Source organism: Drosophila erecta, unplaced genomic scaffold (assembly GCF_003286155.1).
Source record: "Drosophila erecta strain 14021-0224.00,06,07 unplaced genomic scaffold, DereRS2 tig00000294-arrow-arrow-pilon, whole genome shotgun sequence".
NCBI classification, from domain to species: Eukaryota; Metazoa; Arthropoda; class Insecta; order Diptera; family Drosophilidae; genus Drosophila; species Drosophila erecta.
In genome coordinates, this window is record NW_020825218.1 from 1,254,584 (window position 1) to 1,278,904 (window position 24,321).

Genomic DNA, 24,321 nt, shown 5'->3' on the forward strand with positions numbered 1-24,321 from the left:
CTAGCTTTGATAAAAACAATTCAAGCTCAAAGCACTCCTTAAGCACTCCCTTCGATATTTTGTTTAAATGTGAAAAGTTTTTAAGCCCTTGCAGAGGTTATATTTATTTAGGTCCGAAGTTAGCAACCAAGTCAAGGAGATATTTGCGACCATATTATTATATCTTCTTGATCAGCATCAACATCCAAGTCGATAAAGCCATGGCCGACTGTTGGTCCGTCCGCTCCTATGCAAATTAGTCCCTCAGTTTGAAGGCTATATGTACGACATTTTGCAATATCATATAGCTGGCACAGCATAAAGATAAAAAAAATTTTATCATGAAATGTTTTATTGAAATATTTTATAATTTAAGTTTTAATTTGATGAAATTTGGTTGTCTATATAATATCATAACTATCATCATATCTGCCATAGGATAAATAATAATTGAAAATAAATCAATATAAATTAATACAATACAGCGGAGGCGTCGTTGGAATCTCCACGGTTAGTCTCAACTTTCGAACTTATTTGGTTTACGAGATCACAGCTTTCAGTCGGACGCTAAAATTACATACATTATGATTATTTACAGATATGAAGGCCTACGTCGCTATTGCTCAGCATAATTACCAGCTCCCAATTTCATATTATTTGTCAGAACTTAATAAATTAAAAAAAAAAATTAATACGTTTTCATCTTTTATTTGTGGTATGAATCAAAAAGGAAGTAAAAGTTACCCGACTATCAGATACTCGTTGCTCCTGAGATCGAGGCGTTCATACGGACAGACGGACACGGCCAGATCGACTCAGCTATTGATCCTGATCAAGAATGATCCTTATATATGGTCGGAAACGTGTCCTTCTGCCTGTTACATACTTTACCAATCTATACATTGAGCACGTCTTCTTATTAATAAAATTTTATTAAGATAATTTCAATTTGTTGGAAACGGTATAGAATATATATTATGTAGACTCTGAAAAGCAACGAGATTCCTAATATTATGTGAGTGGCAGTAACATACAAATACATATGTACGTACAATGCTCGTGTGGTTTTAAAAGTATACGACAATGCTGGTAAAAACCGGGCCAAAGCACAAAGCTTTGCACTGTTTTATTTTTTTTAATGTAACAACTTTCAAAGTGGTATTCAATCCAGCACAAAAGCTTTATCTTAGGTAGTCGCTGCATATATGTATGTATGAAATCCCCATAAGTATAGGTGCGAGTGGCCAGTTGGTTTAATTTATTGTGAACTTTCGCTACATGTAGACTGGTTGTGATCGTATTTGTGATCGTTTTTTTTATTTATTTCCCGAGCCGATCGTTTATGATTATTACAAATATTAAACATCTTTGGTATCTTTAAAATGAGTTTTCATTTTGGTGTATTGGCCCTCGTTTTAACAGTTTTCACAGCCTCTCTGTGTGCTGAAGAAAAAATCACAAAGGATGACGTTACGAAAGCAGGTGAAATACGAATTTTCAAACGCCTTATTCCTGCCGACGTTCTAAGAGGTATATATGCCAATCATACTATTTGTAAATTATAAGTAGTTAAAAGCTTTAAGTTCAATATGAGCATTACTGAGTATTCTCAATTCTCAAATTCAGCAAAGATGATTAAACCTTTTGTGCGCGTTGCCAAGCCGACTTTATGTTCAGATCGGAGCATTAAAAATCTATTAAAGTACATTTAAAGTTCATTAAAAAAATACCAACAATACCGTGCAAACTCTATTTAAACCCTTGCAGTGCACATATACATATACATAATATATATCTATTAACTTCAGTCAATATAAAGTATATATGTATATATTCTTGATCAGTTTCATCAGTTGTGTCAAAAGCCCTATTATACATATAAGCTTTGGCTTGCCGTAAATAGTATCCTTTTGTGGGTTTTTTATTTTCAATAAATTTTTAATGTATGTATGTATATGTGACAAAATTATTTTAGCCACGCCCTTCCCAACGCCATATTATTATTAAAAGTGTATATGTACATACATAGGTACAAAAGCATTTCAACGCAATAAATATAACCGTAGCTCGATGAAACTCCCGCACTCGCACTTCCTTAAAAAAATGTATAATTCTTCAGATTTTCCGGCAATGTGCTTTGCTTCTACTCGATGTGCCACTGTTGAGCCTGGAAAGTCGTGGGACCTGACTCCATTCTGCGGTCGATCAACTTGTGTTCAAAATGAGGAAAATGATACAAAGTAATTGTATTTTTATATTTAATTTAATATATATTTTAACGAACATATGTAATTATTTGTAGGCTTTTGGAACTCGTAGAAGACTGCGGCCCATTGCCACTGGCGAATGACAAATGTAAATTGGACACAGAAAAGACCAATAAAACTGCATCGTTTCCTTATTGCTGCCCCATCTTTACATGTGACCCCGGTGTTAAATTGGAATACCCCGAGATTGGAAGGGATAATGACAAAAAGAAGATTGAGTGATTAAAAACCAATTCCTTTGATATATTATTATATGTGTCCAAACAATTAAAACATTTGTTGCTTTAGTCATAAAAAAAAAACAGCTACTTCTGTTCTATAAAAATAAAATATATATGCTGCGAAAATGAAATCAAAACTTCAAAACTGTACCATAATCCAATTTATATATTTGGTGACGAAGAGCATTAGAAGGTTGATACATCTATAATACATGGCAATGAAAATTTGAAATTCATTACATGCTTACTTAAAATGGTAATACTATATTCAAAAAAGAAAAAGCTACAGTAGTTCATTTTAGTAGTTTATTATTATTACTATTAAGAAAATTAATTGATTTTTAAAAATTTTGGCATATATGTGAATAATATTGTGTTTTATTATGTTGGTAATGGGGGTTTATAGGTTTAGCCAGATAATGGACGAGAACGCTTGGAGGCCTTAACGGCTTTTGCAGAGGTCTTATTCTAACTCTTTGAAATTCCGCGGAAGCAGCCATAACTCCACAAATTTGGGCTTATTAGATAGAGTGACCTTCGAAACAGCCAAGTCCTTATAGACCGGCCAAAGTCCGAGAAAACGGTATAACCCGTCATAACCCATGTGCCCATCTGAGTCCCTTCTTGTTGACGAGTAGAATTTTGGCTGTTCGTTTACACCTTAATTAGGCCAGATCGTTTTGGAGATTATGCATCCGTCGGCTTGGCGCCATTGGCCCTCACCTTACTATCCAGGACGGTGAGTAGTGAGTAGCACGGTGAAGAGGGTTGGAAACGCCCCTGAGAGAAGTTGACAGCGATTGTCGACCCTAACATTCCCTTGATACGGCTTGGCACCCCACCACTGGATTATTGATCTGTGGCATTTTGCATTTCGCTGAGAGATCTGTTTCTTGCAACCACCTGCCTAAGGTATTGGTACTTAATTCAGCAGGTGCTGAGCTTTGGACAATTTTGAGGTTTACCAAAAAGGTTTTGTGTTGGCCGCTTTCGACCACAGTAGGCTACCCGACTGTAGCATAAAAATAATGCACGATTGCAATCCAACCTCCGTCCGAATGTTTTTTTTTTTTGCAGATATAGAAGATCCTGAGTGCTTTCTTCGTCCTTTCCCCTGAGTTCCTTTTGCAGGGGAGCAAACAATCCAGGACGAAGCCAAGACACCTAAATTCCTTGGATAGCCTAAACTTTATGCGTATGAGAGAGGAGTTGATCAGCCGGCTAATGAGCATAGAGCCAAGCCACCTTGTGATCATGGGTCGATTTGGGTCGACTCGGATGGCGTTTGAAAATCTTTGACCAATAGGAAGGGACCTTGATTCTGCCTAGTTGATTTCTTGATCTGTCTTGCCTCGCTTGCAGATGGGAACTCCTTGGATAATCCATTGATTGCCGTGTGATTGCCGTCCTGTGACCCGAACGGTAGACCTTTGCAAGAACCCGTCAAAGGCTTGCTGCTTCTGTGGTGCCTGCCAGGATGCGCTTTCGTTTCCGACTAGCGCTTTTGGTGTGGTCGTTGTAGCCCTGTTGAAAATCCTTCTCCTGTTTATCCTGCACAGCCTTAAAGCCGATGTGCACCACTTAATGTCATTGTATTACTAATCTGGTTAGAAAAAAAGGAAGACGGAAAAGAAAGATCCTCAAAGTTGTGAATAAAAGTTATTTTTTGTGATTTTTTAACGCCAGCGACAGGCGAAATTTTATTTTTCGAAGGCAACTTTTTAATTACATTTTAGATTTTTTTGTCTTTTTTCGGATTGCTAACAAATAAACGTCAATGTAGGGGGGCGCCACGGGTAATGTTATATCACGGTTCTAATTCTTAAGGGCCGACAACTGATGGTTTATTTTTAAAACGCATTATATAGCCAACTACTATCCGTTATAACTTGATGAGAGAATTTCCGTGGATGATGACAGCTTTTATATTTTTATTATTAACGGATGCCAACACAGCTGCAATCGGTTTTTCTTCTTGCACAAATGGTTAATAGCTGCGGCCATTAGAATAATGAGCCATAAAACTAAATGCTTTGACTGGCAAGTTTGAAAGCACTTATTCTTCATAATACTATTCCCCAGATTTACTTTTGTATAGCAAATGAAGCCATCCATTATACAAATTTTTTTTAAGTACTGAAGTTCAAAAAGGTTACTGTTTAATTGGATTCGTTGCCAAATTTTTCGATTTTTTAACTATAGGGCTTAAGTACTCCATGATGAAGAAAAAAGTAATGAGAAGTACTTCTTTCACACGTCCGTGAGGCTTATAATCCTTCATGGAATCAATGTATCCTTCTTTTATTGCTCAATCCCTTTACAATCTCTCTGTCAGGGACACAAATCTCGTGGTAACGTAAACACTCTCTCCTAGCGCTTTAAGGGCCGATTATATCGAAAACAGTTACCTTTCAACATAGTTTCCTGACCAAATCTTAACGATTTTACCAAAAGGCTTTTTTTCAGAGTCTTTCGAATCTGATATCACAGGTGCCGAAAGATGAAATTGAATAATAATAATACGTTTTTTTTTTTTTTGTAATTTTGTAACGGATTAAATTTAATCTTTGATAGTCCGCATAGGAAAAAAAAAGGAAATCAATTACAATGTCCTGTATGCCAATTTAAATATGTATAGCTTAACAAAAGTGAAATCAAAATGAAATAAAGCAATTTTTAAACATTCCATGCATAATCGTCACTTTATCTGCATACTTAACCTTAACTTTCTTAATTTTCTAGAATCCAAGACCTGCACATTCAGAGCACGGAGAAACAGACGTATGCACAGATGGACGTGGTCAAATCTATTGGTTAGTAATCATGATCAAGAATATATTGCAAATTTACGCATACATTTTGCACTTTAATAATCTAAATATATACAGGGTGCGTAATGAAAGTAATGCGCATGGTTTCATTGTCACGTAACTACCTGTCGTAGCACGCTCGGACACAAAACTATATGGCGTACCGCTGTTCCAGCGAACGCTCCATCGCACAGTGACACAACAGAAAAAATGACTTCGCTCTACGACACGTCCTACCACTTCTATTGCTCAGAGCGAACTGAGACCGAGCGCGTTGGAAAGGAGAGACTCCGCCCCAAATTTTCAGACAGGTCCGAGCGTGCTACGACAGGTAGTTACGTGACAATGAAACCATGCGCATTACTTTCATAACGCACCCATGTTATATCCGTAATTTTATAATTATTGCACATACAGTTACACATCAAATTGAATGAATTAGTTTGCGACCTTTGTGGTAAAGGCTTAATGGGATCATGTCATTTAACTGTAGTAGTCGCCAGAGAAAGAGCATTAAAATCACTCTTAAGGCTCCTAAGACTCTTACGACTTAAGACACTTTCTTTTTCTTTGCGTAACTAGATTTTGGGTATATGTATTCCCAATATTAAGTACATGTTAATAGTTTTAAGAAACCCCTTTTATTTTGAAAGTATTTCACAATTTTAGGATAAGTTAAATTTAGGGTTGGGGTATAATTTATTTATTAAATTTTAAATAAGGTGATTCCGAAACATGATTCTTAAAGATGAGTTTTCTTACTTTTAATAAAATAATTTTAAAATAAAGACCAATATTTGTAAAAATGAGAATTATTTTTGGCTTTATGTACTATAGAAGTGGTTAAGTGTTCCTGCTATTTTTGGTATGGCGCCAGAGATAAACAAGCCGTTTCATTGAAACTTTGTATGATAACTTTGTAAAGAAATAGATTGGGCTTTTGTATTGCATTAGGGTTTGTTTTAATAGTGCGTAACACAAACATCGAGAAGGTTATCTAAAATATCGTCGTTTTGGCCGTAGCCAGCGCTATCATGCAGGTATTGAAACTGCTTGTCAACGTCGTCGTCAATGCTGTCAACTATTTGTTGAAAATTAGTGTAATCATAATTAATTGTTATGTTGCATGGATGGCTAGAACTGGATAAGTCAGTGGATACATTTTGCTCTTCTACGATAATCGAATTTGAAGCAAGCACAGTTGTTGTTTCGGAAAATAAATTTATATTATTGTATGTGCAGAAATTCTCTTCTCCAGAAGTGGGCTGCAATGTATATTTTTTTAAAGAATAATCTTAATCTTAATATATGTATATATTATTAATCTTACCGTGTTGGTAGTATCTACCTTGTGCGAAAGAAAGCAATTTAAGTTTTGAGAATCTGTTGAAAATTGTTCAGTGTTGGATATAATAGTGTCAAGCTCAGACTTAGTTTTTAAAATGTCAACTTTATTTATTGTTCGTAATAGTCGTTGTTCATATTGCACATCATTTTCACCAGCTACATTACGTTTATTATAAGTCAATGCCAGTTTTACATCTGGTGATTTTGTTTCAGATTTTTCTGGAAGGATATTTGTCTTTGATTTTTTAACGAATCTTGAATGATTTTGCTGAGCAGATTTAGATTGTTGTATTTGAGTTAGGTGTTCAGGCTGGTATTTAGCAGTTAGATTTTGCGTTGAATGACAAATTTTTCTATTTCGAATTCTTTTCCGTTCACACTTTTTTGGGTCCACTCCCAACTCCCAGTAACCACCTTTTCCCTTTTCTTCTCTTTTTAGGTTACGAAAGCAATGGTGCAATGATAAGTTATGCCTAATGGAATTCTATTTTAAAATTGTAAAATGAATGGCTTATTCCAATCAACAAAATTAATAATACTCACATTCCATTTCTTTCGAACTCTAAAAAATGCAAACTTCGCCTCTATCCAAGAACATAATTGTTGTAAAGTTATTCGCCCATTCTGTAACATAGCCATTCCAATAATATGTGAATAATTAAAAGGCGGTTTCTCGGTCACGTCGGTTTCATATTTGCTAGCCAACTTTTCGTATTCTGATAAGTCTCTAATAAAATAAAAATAAATTTATGTGTCTGTATTCTGGGCATAAATTCAATTTTACAAACCTTTTGACTTTATTCACGAAAGTTTCAAACCGTTCTGATGGAGTCGGTCTCTTTGTGATAGATTTTTGTGCTTTAGCCTCTAAAATTACATGCGATATTTTGTCTGTGCTCTCACGCCTAGAATAAACCATTTTAATTTGTGTTTCGTGGACACTTGACTTGTAAGTTGGTTGTTCTGCGTATCTTTTCGTATTTAAAATTTCGGCTGGATTGGAATCAATGGTTTTCGGCCAAGTTAAATTCTGATTCCTCAAAAGCCAGTTAAGATTGGTTAGCTCTCGTTCCTCGTCAGAGTCCTCTGCTTCTTGATAGTAAGGATTCTCCTCCTTACATGATTGTAATGCAACATTCCTCTTTGCCGACGAAGTAAGGTTATATGTCATATCCTTTTTCTAAGTAAACAATTTTTGTTCGTTCAGTTATTATTCGAATATATTAGTCAAGAGTCCCAAATAGCGAATTGTCTGCCTTTGGAGAGTGATTTCAATCTTATGTTTAGTTATTTTAAAGTGCTGCAAAGAAATTTTATTTCTCTTTTTCATACATAATTCACCAGATCTCTGTACGGTAGAGCGGACATGACTAAATCGATTTAGCTAGTTAGCCTAATCAAATAAATTTTGTTTACAAATCTAGTTGAATCTTTACTTTACAAATAACGTGTATTTAGAAACTAAAATACGGGATCACTTGTCAAGCAGAAGCGAGTTTATATTTACATTTTATATGAATATTTTTTGATGAAATAGATAATTTAATTTAATGAAAAAATATTTCACAATATGCCTAGAAATTTTAATTCGAACCGACTTTTTGAAAACTTTTTCTTTTAATTGAAATAAAAACTCACTGAACTTACAAATATTTTTCCGAGTATTCATCCAAGGTGTAAATGTGATCTATATGAAAATCAATAAAAGTAACTAAATTTCTGGTATATAAACCAATTAATTGCTAAAGAAAAACGTATACAAATAGGAATTTATTTTAAATAAAATAAACATTTGCTAATGTTTTTAAACAAATTTGTGAGAAAATCACAAAAAAAAAATGATTTTTTAATCTTTAACAACGCAATACATATTAACGCGGTTCATGAAACGATTATATAAATACATTCGTGTTTCAATATTTAATTGATTTTTTGATGTCGCATCTTCCAAGTTTAATATGTATTATAGTATATAGATTTTTACTTTATTTACTTTTTGATGAAAAATTTGTTTATATAAGTTTACAAACTATTCCGTTTTATTTTCAGTTAGGCTTAGTTAATTACTTCCTTTTTATCGACTGTATCTTTTTTTATTTATATATTATTTTTAGTCTTTTTAATTAAACTGTATCGGACGAACTGCTTGAAATGTACTGCAAGGCTACTGTTTACCGTTGCACCTGTATCTGTAGTATATGAGCAACCCTCATTTTTTACAACCAAAATAATTGTTCGAGGTTAGGAAATTACTCTCGGGCTTATAGTGTCGAAGTGGTTGTCGCTAGGGTGGTCAAGTCTCAAGTAGTCGGACTCGTTTAGTTTAGTTTTTAGTTTAGTTTAGTCGGCTTCATGCCGAAGGTAGACATCCAAAAAATTCTCAGCAACAACCCTACTCAGCCATACATATAATTACTTTTAAGGTGGACATAGAGTCGTACGTTTGCACTATATCCACCACTTTTCGTGAAAATCCTAAACCACTTGTCCTTTTACACCCTTATACCGGAACCATTATGCCCTTAATTTTGACCACAGGGTTTTGTAAAAAGGAACTAGGTTCGACTGCTTTATTATCAGTATTTTTCGACTATAAGAAATAGAAAAGAATGTATTATGTTTAAAAATCCCGGTAACTAGAATTTTTAAGTTCAATTTGTGATTCTCTGCTTTAAATCATGCTACTTAATCGTTAGGACACTAACGATTAATGCATAACAAAAACAATGAAGAAAAACAATATAGAATGAGATTATCAGATACCCGTTACTCAGCTAAAGGGAGTGCGAACGAGAAAGTTCAACATTCTTTTTGGCATATCTATAGAAATAAGCCAAAAAAACCAAGATAGAATGCTATAGTCGAGTTGTGGAAGTGGAAGTGCAAACGAGAAATTTCAAAATTTTCTGAACAATCGTTAAAAAGTGGGAAAAAAATAATAAAATTAAAAAATAAATACAAAATTTTTTAGAAGTGTGGGCGTAAGAGTTTTGGGCGTTAGAGTGGGCGTGGCAAAAAATTTTTGGAAAATCTATATAAATTTACAAAATATATAAAAAAGTGAAAAAATATAACATATTTCAAATGTGTGGCCGTGACAGTTTAGTGTGGTTTGTGAGCGTTAGAGTAAGCGTGTCAACATTTTGAAACAAACTTGCGCTGCGTCTATGTCTCTGGAAGCTGCAAGCTTTATATCAATATTCTCAACGTTCATACGGACAGACGAACGGACTTGACATCACGACTAAATATACTTTATATGGTCCGAAACGTTTCCTTCTGTCTGTTGCATACTTAATTCTGCTTTAATTGGTATGAAACAATTCTTTGTACAAGTGCCGGGTGTACAATTTTAGGATACCATTTTAATTCAAATGGTGCAAAAATAATATACAGGATAAATAGTCCAATATAAACTATTATTCCTTGCATTTTTAATGGATCATACTTTCCTTTAAGGAAAACTAAAAATGGATTGTATTAAAGAAAATGCTATGGATAAGAAAACGTTTCCGACCATATAAAGTTGATATATTCTTGATCAGGATCAAATAGCCGAGTCGATTTGGCCATGTCCTTCCGTCTGTTCGTACTACAAAAGCTAGAAAGTTGAGATCCAAAAGTTGCCACGTCCAAACCGCGCAAAACTCTCACGTCCATTATTTTGTAAAATGTGACATTTTTTCATTTTTGAATATATCTTGCAAATTTTCTATTGATTTAGCAAAAAATAATTTTTCCATGCCCACAAACCGCCCAAAACTGTCACACTCACACTTTTTATAAATGTGATATTTTTTCACTTTTTATATATCTTGTAAATTTCTATATTTATTTTGTTTTTATTTTATTATTTTTTCCTAATTTTTTAATGATATTTAAAAAATTTTTAAATGGTTCAAAAGTGTTGCCGTGGCAGTTTTTGTTAGCGGTTCAAGTGCGGTAATCTTCCGAAAGAAACTGGAATTACGTCTACGTCTGTAGAAGTATGCTCAATCTTGCCTTTTCAGATTTTATATTTTCCGAGATCACAGCGTTCAACCGATGGACAGAAAGACGGACATTGCCAAATCTGTTCGAAAAAGCTTGGTACAAACTTTTCAACGAAAACGCTTTTATTTTATATTGTACAAGTATAAAAACTGAGTTCTGCGTAAGTACTCCTTCGCTTTCATCGATTTTTTTTGGATTTTGAGAAAATCGCAGGATGTTGTTCACAATCGTTCCGTCACCACTTCTTTCATTGCAAACAACAAAGGGAAAATACCAATTTTCAAAGATGATCAACATGTTAACCGATTAGAAACAATTTATCTAGGTCTTATATTTGGCATAGATAACACGTCAGTGATGGTTCCGTAGTCATAGGATATAGTCCCAGAAAAAAACCCTAAAGGCAAAATTTTTAATCATTAGAGCTCTATGCCAAACCTAATGAACAAAGAAATTACGTTGTCCATTGTCGTCACCTTCTAAGACGTAGATACTTTACTCTTTTATGCAAAATCATTGCAATATCATTTTTACTTTATTAATGTTATAGCGAAGTCAAACCGATTTGATACAGAAGCAAATGCTTAAAAAGCCAATGAATTAAAGTTACTTGAATGCTTACAATACAGCCTAAATGGAAATTGTAGCTTATGTATATAAACATCAAACACTTAATTATAATCAAGAATACGTGACACCGTTTGTAACATAATATGACAAAAATGGTATTAGTTAATACATAGTTCTCTTTGATGTAAGTACAATTACCTATGACTAAAAATACAAAGAATATCAACAAAACTAAATAGGAACTAAATAATTTTGTCTACATTCCCTAATATATTAATAATGCAAATTCCTAATAGTACGCCTTAGTTTACAGTAAAATTTACAAAGGGATCACCGACAATTATTTACGCTATAATTATTGGCTACATTTTTTTTAATTCTTTAAGAAAATCCGGGAAATTTGCCAAGCTGGGTATCATGGTTTTGTTCAGCGTGCAAACTCACGTAAGTGGGCTGTTCTCTTTCCCAGTCGGCAAAATTATTTGGTTCATAAACTTCCGTTATGGGTGGCCAGTTTTTTATTTTGGATATATCATGCTCTAGACGCATGTATTTTTGCTTCGATGTGACCCAGTTCTTTTCTCGCTGTACTTGGTATTTTTTGAACACCAGATATTCAACCAAGAATGACTCGACAAAAATATGGCACATAAATGCAGCTGCTCCGTAAGCAAGCATAATGTATCGAAATTCCTTAGAAGGTACTATAAGCTGAAAAAAGGTGGCTACCCAATCGCTGGAGTAAACAAAGTAAACCAAATAGACAATAATGCACAAATTTATAATAAATGCTAAGCAGAGTGGCCGATTCGACCACAGTGGTTTTCTGTACGGCGCACCCTTGGAGAAAACAAAAGCTAGTATAATATACTGGAAACTGGATATGCAGAACATTGTGTAGTTTTCAACGCAACCCAAATGATCTTCATCTGTAGCCTTGAAAGGTTTAAACCACGGCTGTTGATGCAGATGAATCCAACCTATAATCGTATTTAAAAATAAGATTACGTTATGCTTAACTTTGCATTTATATATATACTTACAAGTTACCTGGAATCCTGTTACAACAGTAAGATGTAGTAAAAGGGATGCTAATGGCGTGGAGGATATTAAGGAACTGAGCGGCACTTGTTCCACCAGGTTTCCATCAAACGATTCAGTTTTACCAAAAAAGAAGGCAAATATCGATATTAGTCCAAGATCGACATAAAGATACTGCTTGTCCGTTAGATTTGAGTCGATGGAATACAAAATCATAACAGATATAAACTGAACTAGCGAATAGGCCGCCATATACTTGAATATACCAAATGATGTGGCCAATGCAGCGCGCCCTTCCTTAATAACTCTTAAAACCGCCGAAATTGTGGGATTTCGGGAAGTAAAGGGGGACGCTATAGATGCTTCAGTCTCGCTAAGGGAAATACCAGCGTGAGCCACCTTCAGCGCACCACAGTCATTGGCGCCATCACCGCACATGGCAACGCAATAGTCCAAATTTTGAAGTTCTAAAACCAGTGCCTGTTTCTGATCGGGTGACATTCGGGCGTAAATAGAACCTCGTGTCAATAGAATTTCCTTTTCCTCCGGAAAGTGATCTTTTACAATTTGCCACGTTTTACCATCCATTGCAAATGTGCATTGTTGGCGCCAGCTTTCGTCTTCTGAGTGTTTTATTCCAAGTTCAGCATCAACTTCTGCTGCTTCATTGTGGGTCCAAGTGTCTGTGGTTTTTACACTAGCCAAACTATCACTTGTCGGCAAAACGCTTTCTGCATAACTGGAACTCGATTCGTTATCTAATGAATTTGTCGACTCCATACGAAAAATAGTTTTTGCGTCGTGGGCCCTGAACTCAGTTGTTTCCTGGCCAAAAAGGTTACTATTTAAACTTGATTTGTATAAATATTCTCGAGATGTCTTGCTACCCAAATCTAAAGTGTATTGTAACTTGTAGTGTTTATGTGAACTATTATCGACATTACATTCCGTATCAAGCGCAGTGGTATTAGTTTGAAAGATTTCACTGTCACCAAGCGGATCTGCGTGCACTGTTATAACTGCTTGCGATGCACTTACTATGCCACAATCGCGAGCAACGCTTATTGCAGTTAAAATATTATCGCCTGTTATCATTATAGTTCGAATTTTGGCTGAGTTTAACGCATTTATTACTTTAGTAGTATCTGGTTTGAGGCGATTCTCAAGGATCACAAAACCTAAAAATTCCAAGTTGTTTTCAACCTCTTCGCGAGATAAACGCTGTACTTTTGTATAGTTCATCTTGTGGGCAAGAGATTTAAATGCAATGGCAATGATTCGGTAACCTTTTTTTGCAAATTCCGATAGAGTTTGCGAATAATTATCTGGTAAACTTTGTGGTATACACAGTTTTTCTAACATCTCAGGAGAGCCTTTGCAGTAAACATTGAATACTTGGTCACTAAGGCAACGAGTAACGACAGACATCCTCTGAAGAGCTGATGTAAATGGAAATTCACGAACGATACCATGATCAAAATTTTTTTGAGCTGGCGATATTCCAACAGTGGCTAGTAAATCGTCTACAGAGGATTGTCGCTTAATTTCTGGTTCAGTCATTCCGGAAAGGCAAACTCTAGGCTGTCTTAAAATTGTTGGATAAAGAATACCATATTTTTCAGTGTCAGGTATGTTATTTGAATCTTCCAGTTTCCATCCTGTAGACTGAAACATTTTTAAATCCAACGGGTCGCCCATCATTCTGCCGTTTAATATAGTTATAGAATGGCACGTTACCATACCGAAAAGGAAGTGATCGTATGGCAATCGGACCACATTTTGTAAGGGAATTTGAAATTGATTAGTTGATGATTTGGGCACAACACCCCACATATCAAGTCCATCTTCAGTAAGAGTACCAGTCTGAAATAAAGTAAAAAATTTAATGTATATAAATTATGTTAATTTTAATGAACGGATATAGTGATTATCCAAATACATTTTTTTTTATGTATACCCGTTACTCGTAGAGTACCTACAAAAGCTAGAATGTTAAGATTAAGAATGCAGCTTCTAGAGACAGAAGCATCGGAAGTTTTTTCCCAAATATTGTCTCGCCCACCCTAACGCCCACAAACCGAATAAAACTGCCAAGCCCACACTTTTGAAAAATGTTCTGAAATTTTTTCGTTGTTTTATATATCCTGTATTTCTATAGATTTGCCAAAAAACTTTTATTTTTTCATTTTGTTATTTTTACTTTTCCTTTTTTTTTACCAATGATATATTTTTTTAAGCAAAGGTTAAAAATTATTGTATTTAAGAAGCTTGAAAATGTTAAAAAATCTGTTTTTTTTTTTGAGTTGTATAATGAACATAATGAACAAGAAAAACGCGGTAAACTAGTTCTTCGTCTACCACGTAATGTTACTGTTTCTCAGCTAGTAGAAATGCCAAGGAGAAATTCCAAAATACGTTTGGGATATCGATTGAAATTGGCAAGATATATAATAAAATCAAAACATTTTTCTTTTAATTTATTATTTTGTGGGCGTTAGAGTAGACATGCCCAAAATGTTTTTAAACAAAATGATAGAATTCGTTAAGACGAATATAACAATTTATAAATCAATAAATAAAATTAATAAATAAATAATATAATTTTTTTCATTTTATTATTATACACTGAAACGCCCACTAACCACTTAACAATGCCACACTCGCTTTCTTAAAAATGTTTCGATTTTTACTATTTTTCCTAAAGAGTTTTCTAAAGTTTGATTGTAAAGTAATCGTGATTTCGTTTTTAAACTGGGGAAATATTAATCATTTTTTGAGGTTTACTGTCTATTTATGCATAAATAAATAATAAATGAATATTGAATAGATTGAAAAAATAAATAAATATAAATAGGTTAAAGAGATTGTATTATTTTAAAAGTACAATTATAATAAGTATGACTAAATTTGATATTATGGTTTAAATAATAAATTAAATTATAAGGCAAACTATTATTTTTGTGGGAAAATTTAAAAAGAAAACATTTTATCATAGCTTACGTAAATTTCCGATTACACAGAACAGATGTATTTATTAATGGTACGAACCTTGTCAAAACAACAACAATTTATGCTTCCTGCCACATTTATGGACCTAGGAGAAATGCAAAATATTTCACTAGTCTTTAGCCGCTTTTGTGCATAAAATCGACCGACTGTCATAGCCGCTGGAAGTGCTGGTGGGACTACAATTGTGATAAGGTCCAGTGATTCAACTGCTATTTTAACAGGATCCGTTCCACGCAAGATCTGTAAGTAATAATTTATTTTACTTTTATTTTTTATTCCTCATTAACGTTATAAAGAAGCCAACTTACTTTAGTTACAAGCGTATAAATAAATCCCACACATGCAATTATTGCCAGAAACTGGATAAATTTGTAAGAGTCTTGTTCAAACTTGTAGTCAACAGGGGGGGGATATAGAATAGAACGTATAAGTTCTCCTTTTGCCGTTATGTTTCCAGTGTTTATTACAAATGCCAATACTTTTTTGGAGCCAATATAACGAGTCTGAATAACCTTTGTGCCACAAAAAAGTGTATGTCTAGCATGCTCTGTTTTATCAAAAATCATATCACGTTTCGACGGTAAAGGAGTTTTGGTCACTGGCACACTTTCACCAGTAAGCATAGACTCATCTAGAATGCAGTTTCCAGATAATAAGATGGCATCGCAATGCAGCGTACAGCCTGATGATGGAATTTCAATGATGTCCCCAGGTACTATCGCTCGCGTAGGAAGCTCCTTGGACAGTCCTTTATGATCAACAACCCAAGCATTACCAGTGTTATATACTGTCTTTTGGAGCACATCCTGATTCTAAAAATATATATGAATTATATTTTATAAATAACTTAAAATTCATTTACTTGCCTTTTTCGTTTGCAAAACAGACATAGTTATACCAAAAATTGACATCAAGAGTATTACGCAAGCATAGTAGTAGTAATCATATGTAAACCACAGAATTACAGAAAATAATTGAAACACGTAAAAAGGGTTAAGTACTTCTAAGAACAGCAATGTCTTCAAATCTCGCAATGGTACAGTTATTTCATTGTCTCCGAAAACAATTCGCCTTGAAATCTGTTCATTGACAGTTAATCCACGCTGTTGGTGATAATATGAACACGGAATATTTAGGTCGAGACCATTTATCCTTTGAAAACTATTCATATTAGTGTTCCAAGCATAGACTAATTGTTTGCAGCGAAAAATTCGTAATGATGAGCATCCTAAAAAAATAATGTTGCAAATTGTTGCAGCTTAATATGTATACATGGAACGTACTTTTGAATTGCGCCGAGTTAAAATGAACTGACAGTTGCAAGAGGTTTTCTACATGATCGCATCCTATATGTTTGCTTTCTCTGGTCTGCTGTTCCTTTTCCAATAGTGTCCTGATGAACGTAATCTTTTAGTATTTTCTTATTGTGGAAATTGGTGTGTTCTTACTTAAGGTTGCTTGAGTTTAAGACTTGAATTTGCTTTACATGGTACATTTTGTGCTTTCCTTGATAATCCTCTGTTACCAAAACCTGTTCTGCCTCCTCCAATGAGCATTGAGAGCAAGTGGCATATAAATATAAATGCCGCCACCAATGTAGCACGAGGCGCAATAGACCGCAAGTTAAGAAGATACATGCCCAGCAAAAACCAGTTCGCAAAAGGGAGCGACGATAACCGCATACATTCATTTGATCCTCCTGATCTGGATTTAATAGCCCAGTACATGATTTTGAATCTATAAATAAGTAAAAAAGCTTTAAATAGTAATAAAAATAAAAAAAATGTAATAAAACGTTGTCGTGGTATATATTTTAAATTCGTTTATGTTAAAGTGCATACCTTTTGAATCATTGTAGTTTGACATAATTTGCTTGCAATATTTTTCTCCTACCTATGTACGCTTACTTTGGTTTACACGAAGAAATATGCATTTAAATATACGAAAACTCGCTGTTTTATTTTGTAAAATTATATTAAAAGTATTGCATTTCACAGTAGTATGACCAATTACACTCCTATATGTGAAACAAACAAAAAATATTTGAATTCGATAATCATCAAAGAAAAAAGCTTAAAAATTTATCTAATAAAAGTATGTCTTGAAACTAACATCGTTAAGGCGATTAACAGACAATTTTAATGAAAAAGTTGTAGTCACGAACAGTCGTTAAACGCCTAATCGAAAAGGCAACATCAATAGATAAAAGAGAAGTGATAAGAATCCAAAGCGCGAACTTGATATGGTTTGTTCGCTTAAGCACTCACACTTTTCTTCTCGTATACGTTTTTTATTCGCTTATATGATTATGGGCCTTTTTATAGTCCGTAGTTGCGTCACTGGTACCAACAAAAAACGTTTATTGTAGGAATATTGACTGCTCCACTGAATTCACTGATATATGAAGCTTTGCATATGTATGTATGTATGTACATGTACTAAGTGAAAACATGAATTTTGAGCCACTTGTACCACACGTTCATGATGGACATAACGAATACAATAAGAAACAATCTTCATCAATTAATGCATACAAACATACACATACACATACACATACACATATACGTACATACATCTATTCATACAATTTTAGGTGCAGCTGGCATGTGCTGATCAATACGTGTACATATGTGTGTACATATTAATATAGCACCACTGTCAAACAGATTCGTTGTTTCATATACCTACATATGCAATCATATATGCATATATACTATATGTATATGTATGGTCACCTATTTAAGCTTTTTTACTTTTAAAATTCTTCGTAGGAAATTGCATTCAATAAATTTATATGGGAACTTAAAATACATACATACATATGTATGTATGTAGGTAAGTCATTTATATGAATCATAATAATACGCCACGTTTTAATTAGTTATTTATTTATCTAACTGCCGAAAAACCTACCTAAACCAAAGTTTTTGCCAAGCATTCAGCTATCAGACTAAAATCCACAAATGTTCATTTTTTCAAAAGACAAAAAGCTAGTTAACTAAAAGGCAGGCCGAAGCTTATATACCCTTTTAGTATAGTTGTTAACATCTTAACAAGTTAAAAAATAGAAAATGTTCAATTTAGCCACAACAAAAAAAATTCGTCCAAAGCTCTACAGCATCAAAAAATTTTAAGTTTTAAACAGTTTCACGAACCATTTCGATATTGGCTGAATTGTTATCGGATGAACTCATGAATGTATTTAATTGGCAAATACTTCATTTTAATTTCATAAAATTTTAGGTTTTTATTTCTTTAAATAATTTCATTAAATTTATTTGGTTAATAAATTGCCATTTTAAGTCATTCACTTTTATGACTGATAATTGTTTAAAAAGTTGCCGCGAAAATAAATAAAAGTAAACCATGGGGCGTCGCTTACTATGGACTCTAAAATTACATTCGAAGAAAATGGCGCAAATGAACGCCCGCTTGTTATTGAAAGTGCAATATGAAACAGCCTGAAACTAATTAGCTATTTGTACGGAGGACCGCTAAAGGGGTTTGCCCGGTTTTTAAGGCTGAAACGATTTACGGGACACCCCTTCATCGAAAAATAAGTTTTGGTCACTCAAACTTTCATCAAAAGTCTGACAGGAGTATAAATTTTGGATCTCTCTAAACTAAACTTCAATTTAGTTAAATTCAACTTCAATAAACTTCAATTAATACAAACAAATGTGAAAAATGTATGATTAAAATACATCTATATAACACTAAAATCAAATGCTACTATGCACTGAAAAGAATATTATTTAAAAACTGGTTGTGCTTAATCGCGATGCTTGTAGAGAAAACGAGGGTTGTTCTCGCGAGTAAATAGTGAAAAATCGATTAAAAGTTATTAGCGAACTGAAAATATGACTGAATACTTACCATCGTCAAGCCGGTCTTTAGGAAAGAATTCATCAACGTTTGGTTCAAGAACGCTTGATTCGTTTTCTTCACTATCCTCTTCCTGGTCTGGACGAATATATTTCAGTAATGCAACAGATCTCGACGGAGTTTTACTACAACCATTAGCTAAAGTATTATTGTTCACAACTTTTTTTGATTTATTGCTGGATCCCTTATCACTTTTTTTAGGCTGCACTAATGCTGTCGCTACATAATGCATTTCAACAGGAGAATGCCACCAGCTCAGCTTCAAGATTTTATTTTTAGCTGCAATTCCAGGGAAGTGAAGATCCTCATCCGTTTCAACATCCGAATTTCCAAATTTTAGCTCTTCAATGTGATTTGGTAACGATTGTAGCTGCACTGTTTCATTTTGAGAATTGGTAATCTCACACGCCTTGCTCTGACTTGTGAACATTTCTGAACAATTTAAAATTACAAAGGCAAGCAAATATTTAATTCTGCGACAGCTTGGATATACTGTTATTATTCTTGGTTGTAAGACTTATGCAATATTGGAAATGTCAGCTACACATCTGATCTTTGTAAAATCTCTCTCTTAAACAACATAGGGAATAAGCGAACATTTTTTGTAATACCATTGTAGAGCAGTTCGATATGCTTAAGCTGCTCAAAAATGTTGGACGAGGCTCAATATCTAAGTTAAATGGTACATGACTTTTGGCTAATTTAAAGTGCAATATTTTTCGCTGCCGTTGCTTAAATGAAAATTGCACTCGCAGACCTAAGAGATGTAGGGTCCGTTTTCCTGTTGCGATGCTTCTTCTCCAGCTCTTTCTTAATCATCCAAAAATTGTAATAGTCTTGAAACAAGCTCCTCCGCTTCCCACACGTTTCTCAAAAAAGAATTGCTTGATGTACTCCTTCTGTAAAATCTTCAAGCTTAATCTGGTCCCGCTGGGCAGGACGCCATTTAACTTGTTAAGTGTTAATGTGAATACACATACACCAAAGCACGCATTGAGCACATTTTTGTATAGTATCTTACTTTTTTCCAGTTTCTTCTTTATAACACCTTGATATGAATTCATTACGATACAATCCCTCGGATTTAATTCTTAGAATGACAGGTTCGAATTGCTTGGCAGTGTCAAAGTCGGTGTTCATATAAATTATTACGAGCTTAATTGGTAATTAAGAATCGTGAATTTTACTAACCTGTGCAAAAAAGTATCGATTAAAAAAATCACGTAGTGAACATAACAATTTTTTTTATATTCGATATAATTTGGTATATAATTGATTTTTGTAATATCAATCATTTTATTAATAACCTCTTTCAATGGCATATTAAAAAGTACCCATGCCAAAGCATGTATTTGTTTATTTTCTTCAATAGTTGTTTTTGCTTGACATAGTGATAATAAATTTCTGAAAAGAAGGGAAAATTGTAAATTTTAATTAATCTCATATCCATAACGCTTTTGCATCGTAAGCTGTAAAATAATTTTCCAATCGTAAAAATAAATTAAAAATTAAAGACAAAAGGTAAATAACAAAAAAAAATATTTTTTAAAAGTGTGGGTGGGTCATCGTACTAAGCTAATATACGCTGCCTCTAGAATCGGCATGCTAATCTCTTTCTAGCTTTTATAGTTTCTGAGATCTCGACGTTCATATGAACCAAATTACATTCTGATCAAGAATTTATATACTTTATAAGGTCGGACACGCTTCGTTCTACCTTTTGTATACTTTAATAGAATCTAGTAGAGGTTTTTACTTTACGAGTAAAGGGTATAAAAATTGGTAAAGAGTTTGAGGTAGAATAACTTTATTCATTCTAAGGTGAATTTAATAAACCTGTCAATGTCAATGTTGTCATATTTTCAATAAAACAATACTTTTAAACTTTTTTGATGATTCTTTCTAACGGAATGTATTATTTACAGGTATTACATTCACTATTTTATCGAAATTATACTCGAAACACTGTTGCAATAACGAAATAAACCCAGCTTAATCCTCAATAAGCTCACAAACAATGAAAAACGTTTACAACACGACGCCAAAGCAGAAGAGAATTCCAAATGGGGTGGACGGTTTCCGACTCGCTAAATGTAAAACGGCTACCAAATTTCAAGGAAAACGCTTAGTTGGTATTACACACACTAAGGAGCTACTACTCCTAAAGTTAAAAATGAAAGAATGCTATTAGGATTTTACAATGCTAGCCTGGTTAACCTACAATAAAGCAGTGAAGCGAGCAATCACGTGAGAGGTTCTCTCGGGTTTTCTCTGATTCTGGCTGCTTTCATATACGTCCAGCAGCTCGAAAAAGTATTATATGCGAAAATGTAAACCCATATAGGGGGAGTTCTCAAGGGTTATATCTGCATATTCCATCTCACACTTCATAAATAGAAAGATAAAGTTAAATAAGTAGCACCAGTGTACACTACCGGAATCTCTAAGCTACTGTAGTGGGTGGGCATCAATCGATGCATTGTATTAATCAATTATTGAACCGTACGCAGTGTTCCAGTAAAGACCCGCAATCATCACCACATGAGTTACGTTTCTCCAGGCAGTTATACGTATTACAATTCATATTTAATGGTCCTGATTTAATGGTCTTCTTGAGACAAAAATTATCTCGTGCAAATTCACATTTAAAATTATCATCGGACCTCTCACAAATGGTTAAAAGAGCAGAGAAAGTCGATCACATGCTGGCATCACAGTCGTGTCAACATCTACAGTACATAAATAAATAATTTAAGTTTTTAATTTAACACGTTTTTGTTAGTCTTCGCATCAAAAAAATTAAAAAAAAAAAAGAACAAATTTTCCAACAAAAATTATGTTGAGAAAGTTTTAGAAATACGACGCTTTTGCAACAAGGTGGTGGTAGCCCAAGGTTCATATTATTCGTTTCTTGTAGACCATAAATACATAAAATAAAATAAATAAATAAATAAAAAAAAATGTATATGTATAAAAAAATATGTATATTAGTGATTATGATAACTACCATATTTCGCTTTATCCATATCAATGGTTCCCATAGGAGCTAAGATTAAGCATATTGATATATCATAAACAAAGCCATGTAGAGGCAATATAAACTTCTTTAACAATAAAATTTACATTCAGTCAACATACAGTAAAACGTTTGACAACTTACATATAATTTTTGCCGAACTTCATAGGTTCGGCAACTACGTGTAATGAAATAATACTTACATATATATTTTGAAATATACAGACAAACAAAAGTTTACATTTTAAAAATTCCCATTTAAATCTTGCTTTCGATTTTGTTTTGAACAGGAGTATCATTTTAAAAGATGAAGATGTACATGAAATAAAATTAATTAATCTTAATATAATACATATTAATCATTAAAAATTAAGGAAATAATATATTCTAATAAAATATCCAATACAAAATTTAATACAAATTGAATATAATGTACATATGCACATAACTCTATTTATATACGTAGATATCTACGTTCATTCAGACGGGAATTTCTCGACTCCGCTAATCATGATGAACCCACATACAAAAAGCTCTTGAATTTAATTTGTCAACGACATTGGCTATACGTTTTTTCATCCAATTAAAACTAGTGGCATTGACCAGGTGGTTTAGGGGGTTTTAGTTTAATTTATTTCCGTAGATACAAGAAGCAAATTCATGGGCATGAGATTGCATTTTATTGCCATTTGCAGTACCAGTCATTGCTCTGATAATATGCATATCCATATATGTACGTATGACATCTTTAGATAGTTACTTAAGCTATTATACTATAAAGTTTTTCACTTAGCTAAAGAAAATAATTATTTAATTTAAATTACATCAAAAATCAGTAAAATGGCATCATTATCGTCATTAATTCATTAAAACTTTTAGATTTCGTGACATAACATACAATCTACCCAGTCGATACATGTATTAAATACATGCGTATGTGGTGACCATATATATATATATATATATATATATATATATATATATATATAGTTGTACATTGTATCAATTCTAGAATATTTATTTTTATGTACATATACGTTATTTTAAAACCAAAATAATGTACGTAAACTTCTCCTAGGGCATCATAAACTCATAGTAGCTTCACATGTTATATATGTACGTACTTAAAACACACGATACTACAGCAAGGTTGATGTGTTCACACTAATTAGAATTCTTATGTTGGCTTCACCATAAAACTACCATGTATCCGCATCCTTTTTATCGATGGGTTTTAAAACAATTTAAAAAAAAAACGCATCCAAAAACATATATATTTGGCAAAAAAAAGATCAAATACTTTATTTACACTGACGGTTACTTATATGCGTCAAGCTAGCGTCAATGACAGAGTGGAAAGTTTGGTACGATGGTGTATTAAATTTCCCACATAGGAGGTCTGAATTGTGAAGGTGCAAATGAGCGGACGTTTTTTTATTATTCATATTAGGTATAACATCAAATCAAAAATTTAATGGATTTTGTCTTTTCGAAAACTCCCCAATTGATACATATGAGATACAACTAAAAATTCTTCTTCTTGACAGTTGCAATTTGAGAATTTGATAAAAGACGGAATACTAATCAGCAAAATGTATCCTCAAATAAGTAGTTTAATTATATTTACTTATTGTTTATTTTTATACCAAAACGTTAAATGAAACACTAAGATATACCGTGGAAAAGAGAAATAAATAAAGCCACAACTGACTCAAGGCCAGCTTCAACAGTCTAGCTGCGTCTTGTCCAACCTAATCCGTCTGTATGTTCCGTCATGAAGCAGTCCAAGACTTTTGACACAGGGGAATGTGGGCGATATCATTAAAGCCGTTTTCGCTTGCCATTCAACATAAAAGACAGTTTAGCTATTACGTTTTGTGGGATATAAAAAAAAATAAAAAAGCACCAACGTTCATATGGCGAAAAACAAGCATGAGGCCAAACAATTGACTGATCTGTCAAATATCCCAGGCGTTTTACAGAGATGTGATCTGTGACACTATGCCAAACCTTAGAGCCAAACCTTTGAGCCAAACCTATATCAGAATAATGGATTTATTTAATTTGTCTTGTTTCCTTTTTAAATAATAAATATAAATAATAAAATAATAAAAATAAGAACAAGAATTTCTCTAGTCTCACTAATTCTTTTTTTTTAATAAATTTAGAAAATATGACTG

At 33.4% G+C, this 24,321-nt stretch overlaps 3 protein-coding genes and 1 long non-coding RNA gene across 18 annotated transcripts; 2 read left to right on the forward strand and 2 right to left on the reverse strand.

The window, feature by feature from the left end:
• Positions 1-453: 453 nt before the first annotated feature.
• LOC113564657 lies at positions 454-702 on the forward strand. The gene is made up of 2 exons (XR_003408196.1): positions 454-489; positions 578-702. It is a non-coding gene; the product is annotated as an uncharacterized LOC113564657 (long non-coding RNA).
• A 502-nt stretch (positions 703-1,204) lies between these two features.
• Positions 1,205-2,492, forward strand: LOC6555873. The gene is made up of 3 exons (XM_001982714.3): positions 1,205-1,509; positions 2,099-2,219; positions 2,282-2,492. Exons 1-3 carry the CDS (start codon positions 1,362-1,364, stop codon positions 2,466-2,468), a joined length of 456 nt encoding a protein of 151 aa, XP_001982750.1. The 5' UTR covers positions 1,205-1,361; the 3' UTR covers positions 2,469-2,492.
• Positions 2,493-5,950: 3,458 nt separating this feature from the next.
• On the reverse strand, positions 5,951-8,939 carry LOC6555874 (forkhead transcription factor HCM1). 5 transcript variants are annotated; one of them, XM_026983194.1, is made up of 6 exons: positions 8,618-8,939; positions 8,272-8,311; positions 7,413-7,804; positions 7,168-7,351; positions 6,608-7,108; positions 5,951-6,542 (listed from the first exon to the last, which is right to left on the reverse strand). In XM_026983194.1, the coding sequence occupies exons 3-6, from the start codon at positions 7,793-7,795 to the stop codon at positions 6,240-6,242; spliced, it is 1,371 nt and encodes a 456-aa protein (XP_026838995.1). In that variant the 5' UTR covers positions 7,796-7,804; positions 8,272-8,311; positions 8,618-8,939; the 3' UTR covers positions 5,951-6,239. The 5 variants fall into 5 exon arrangements, with proteins under 5 accessions (XP_026838995.1, XP_026838994.1, XP_026838997.1 ...); XM_026983193.1 differs by having other exon boundaries at positions 7,413-7,924; XM_026983196.1 differs by lacking the exon at positions 8,272-8,311 and having other exon boundaries at positions 8,878-8,939.
• Positions 8,940-11,118: 2,179 nt separating this feature from the next.
• On the reverse strand, positions 11,119-23,477 carry LOC6555875 (probable cation-transporting ATPase 13A3). 11 transcript variants are annotated; one of them, XM_026983186.1, is made up of 10 exons: positions 23,345-23,477; positions 20,433-20,529; positions 19,117-20,316; positions 16,686-16,974; positions 16,521-16,630; positions 16,104-16,465; positions 15,546-16,049; positions 15,277-15,477; positions 12,231-14,091; positions 11,119-12,167 (listed from the first exon to the last, which is right to left on the reverse strand). In XM_026983186.1, the coding sequence occupies exons 3-10, from the start codon at positions 19,553-19,555 to the stop codon at positions 11,569-11,571; spliced, it is 4,365 nt and encodes a 1,454-aa protein (XP_026838987.1). In that variant the 5' UTR covers positions 19,556-20,316; positions 20,433-20,529; positions 23,345-23,477; the 3' UTR covers positions 11,119-11,568. The 11 variants fall into 11 exon arrangements, with proteins under 11 accessions (XP_026838987.1, XP_026838986.1, XP_026838985.1 ...); XM_026983185.1 differs by having other exon boundaries at positions 23,205-23,477; XM_026983184.1 differs by having other exon boundaries at positions 23,266-23,472.
• Positions 23,478-24,321: the final 844 nt, after the last annotated feature.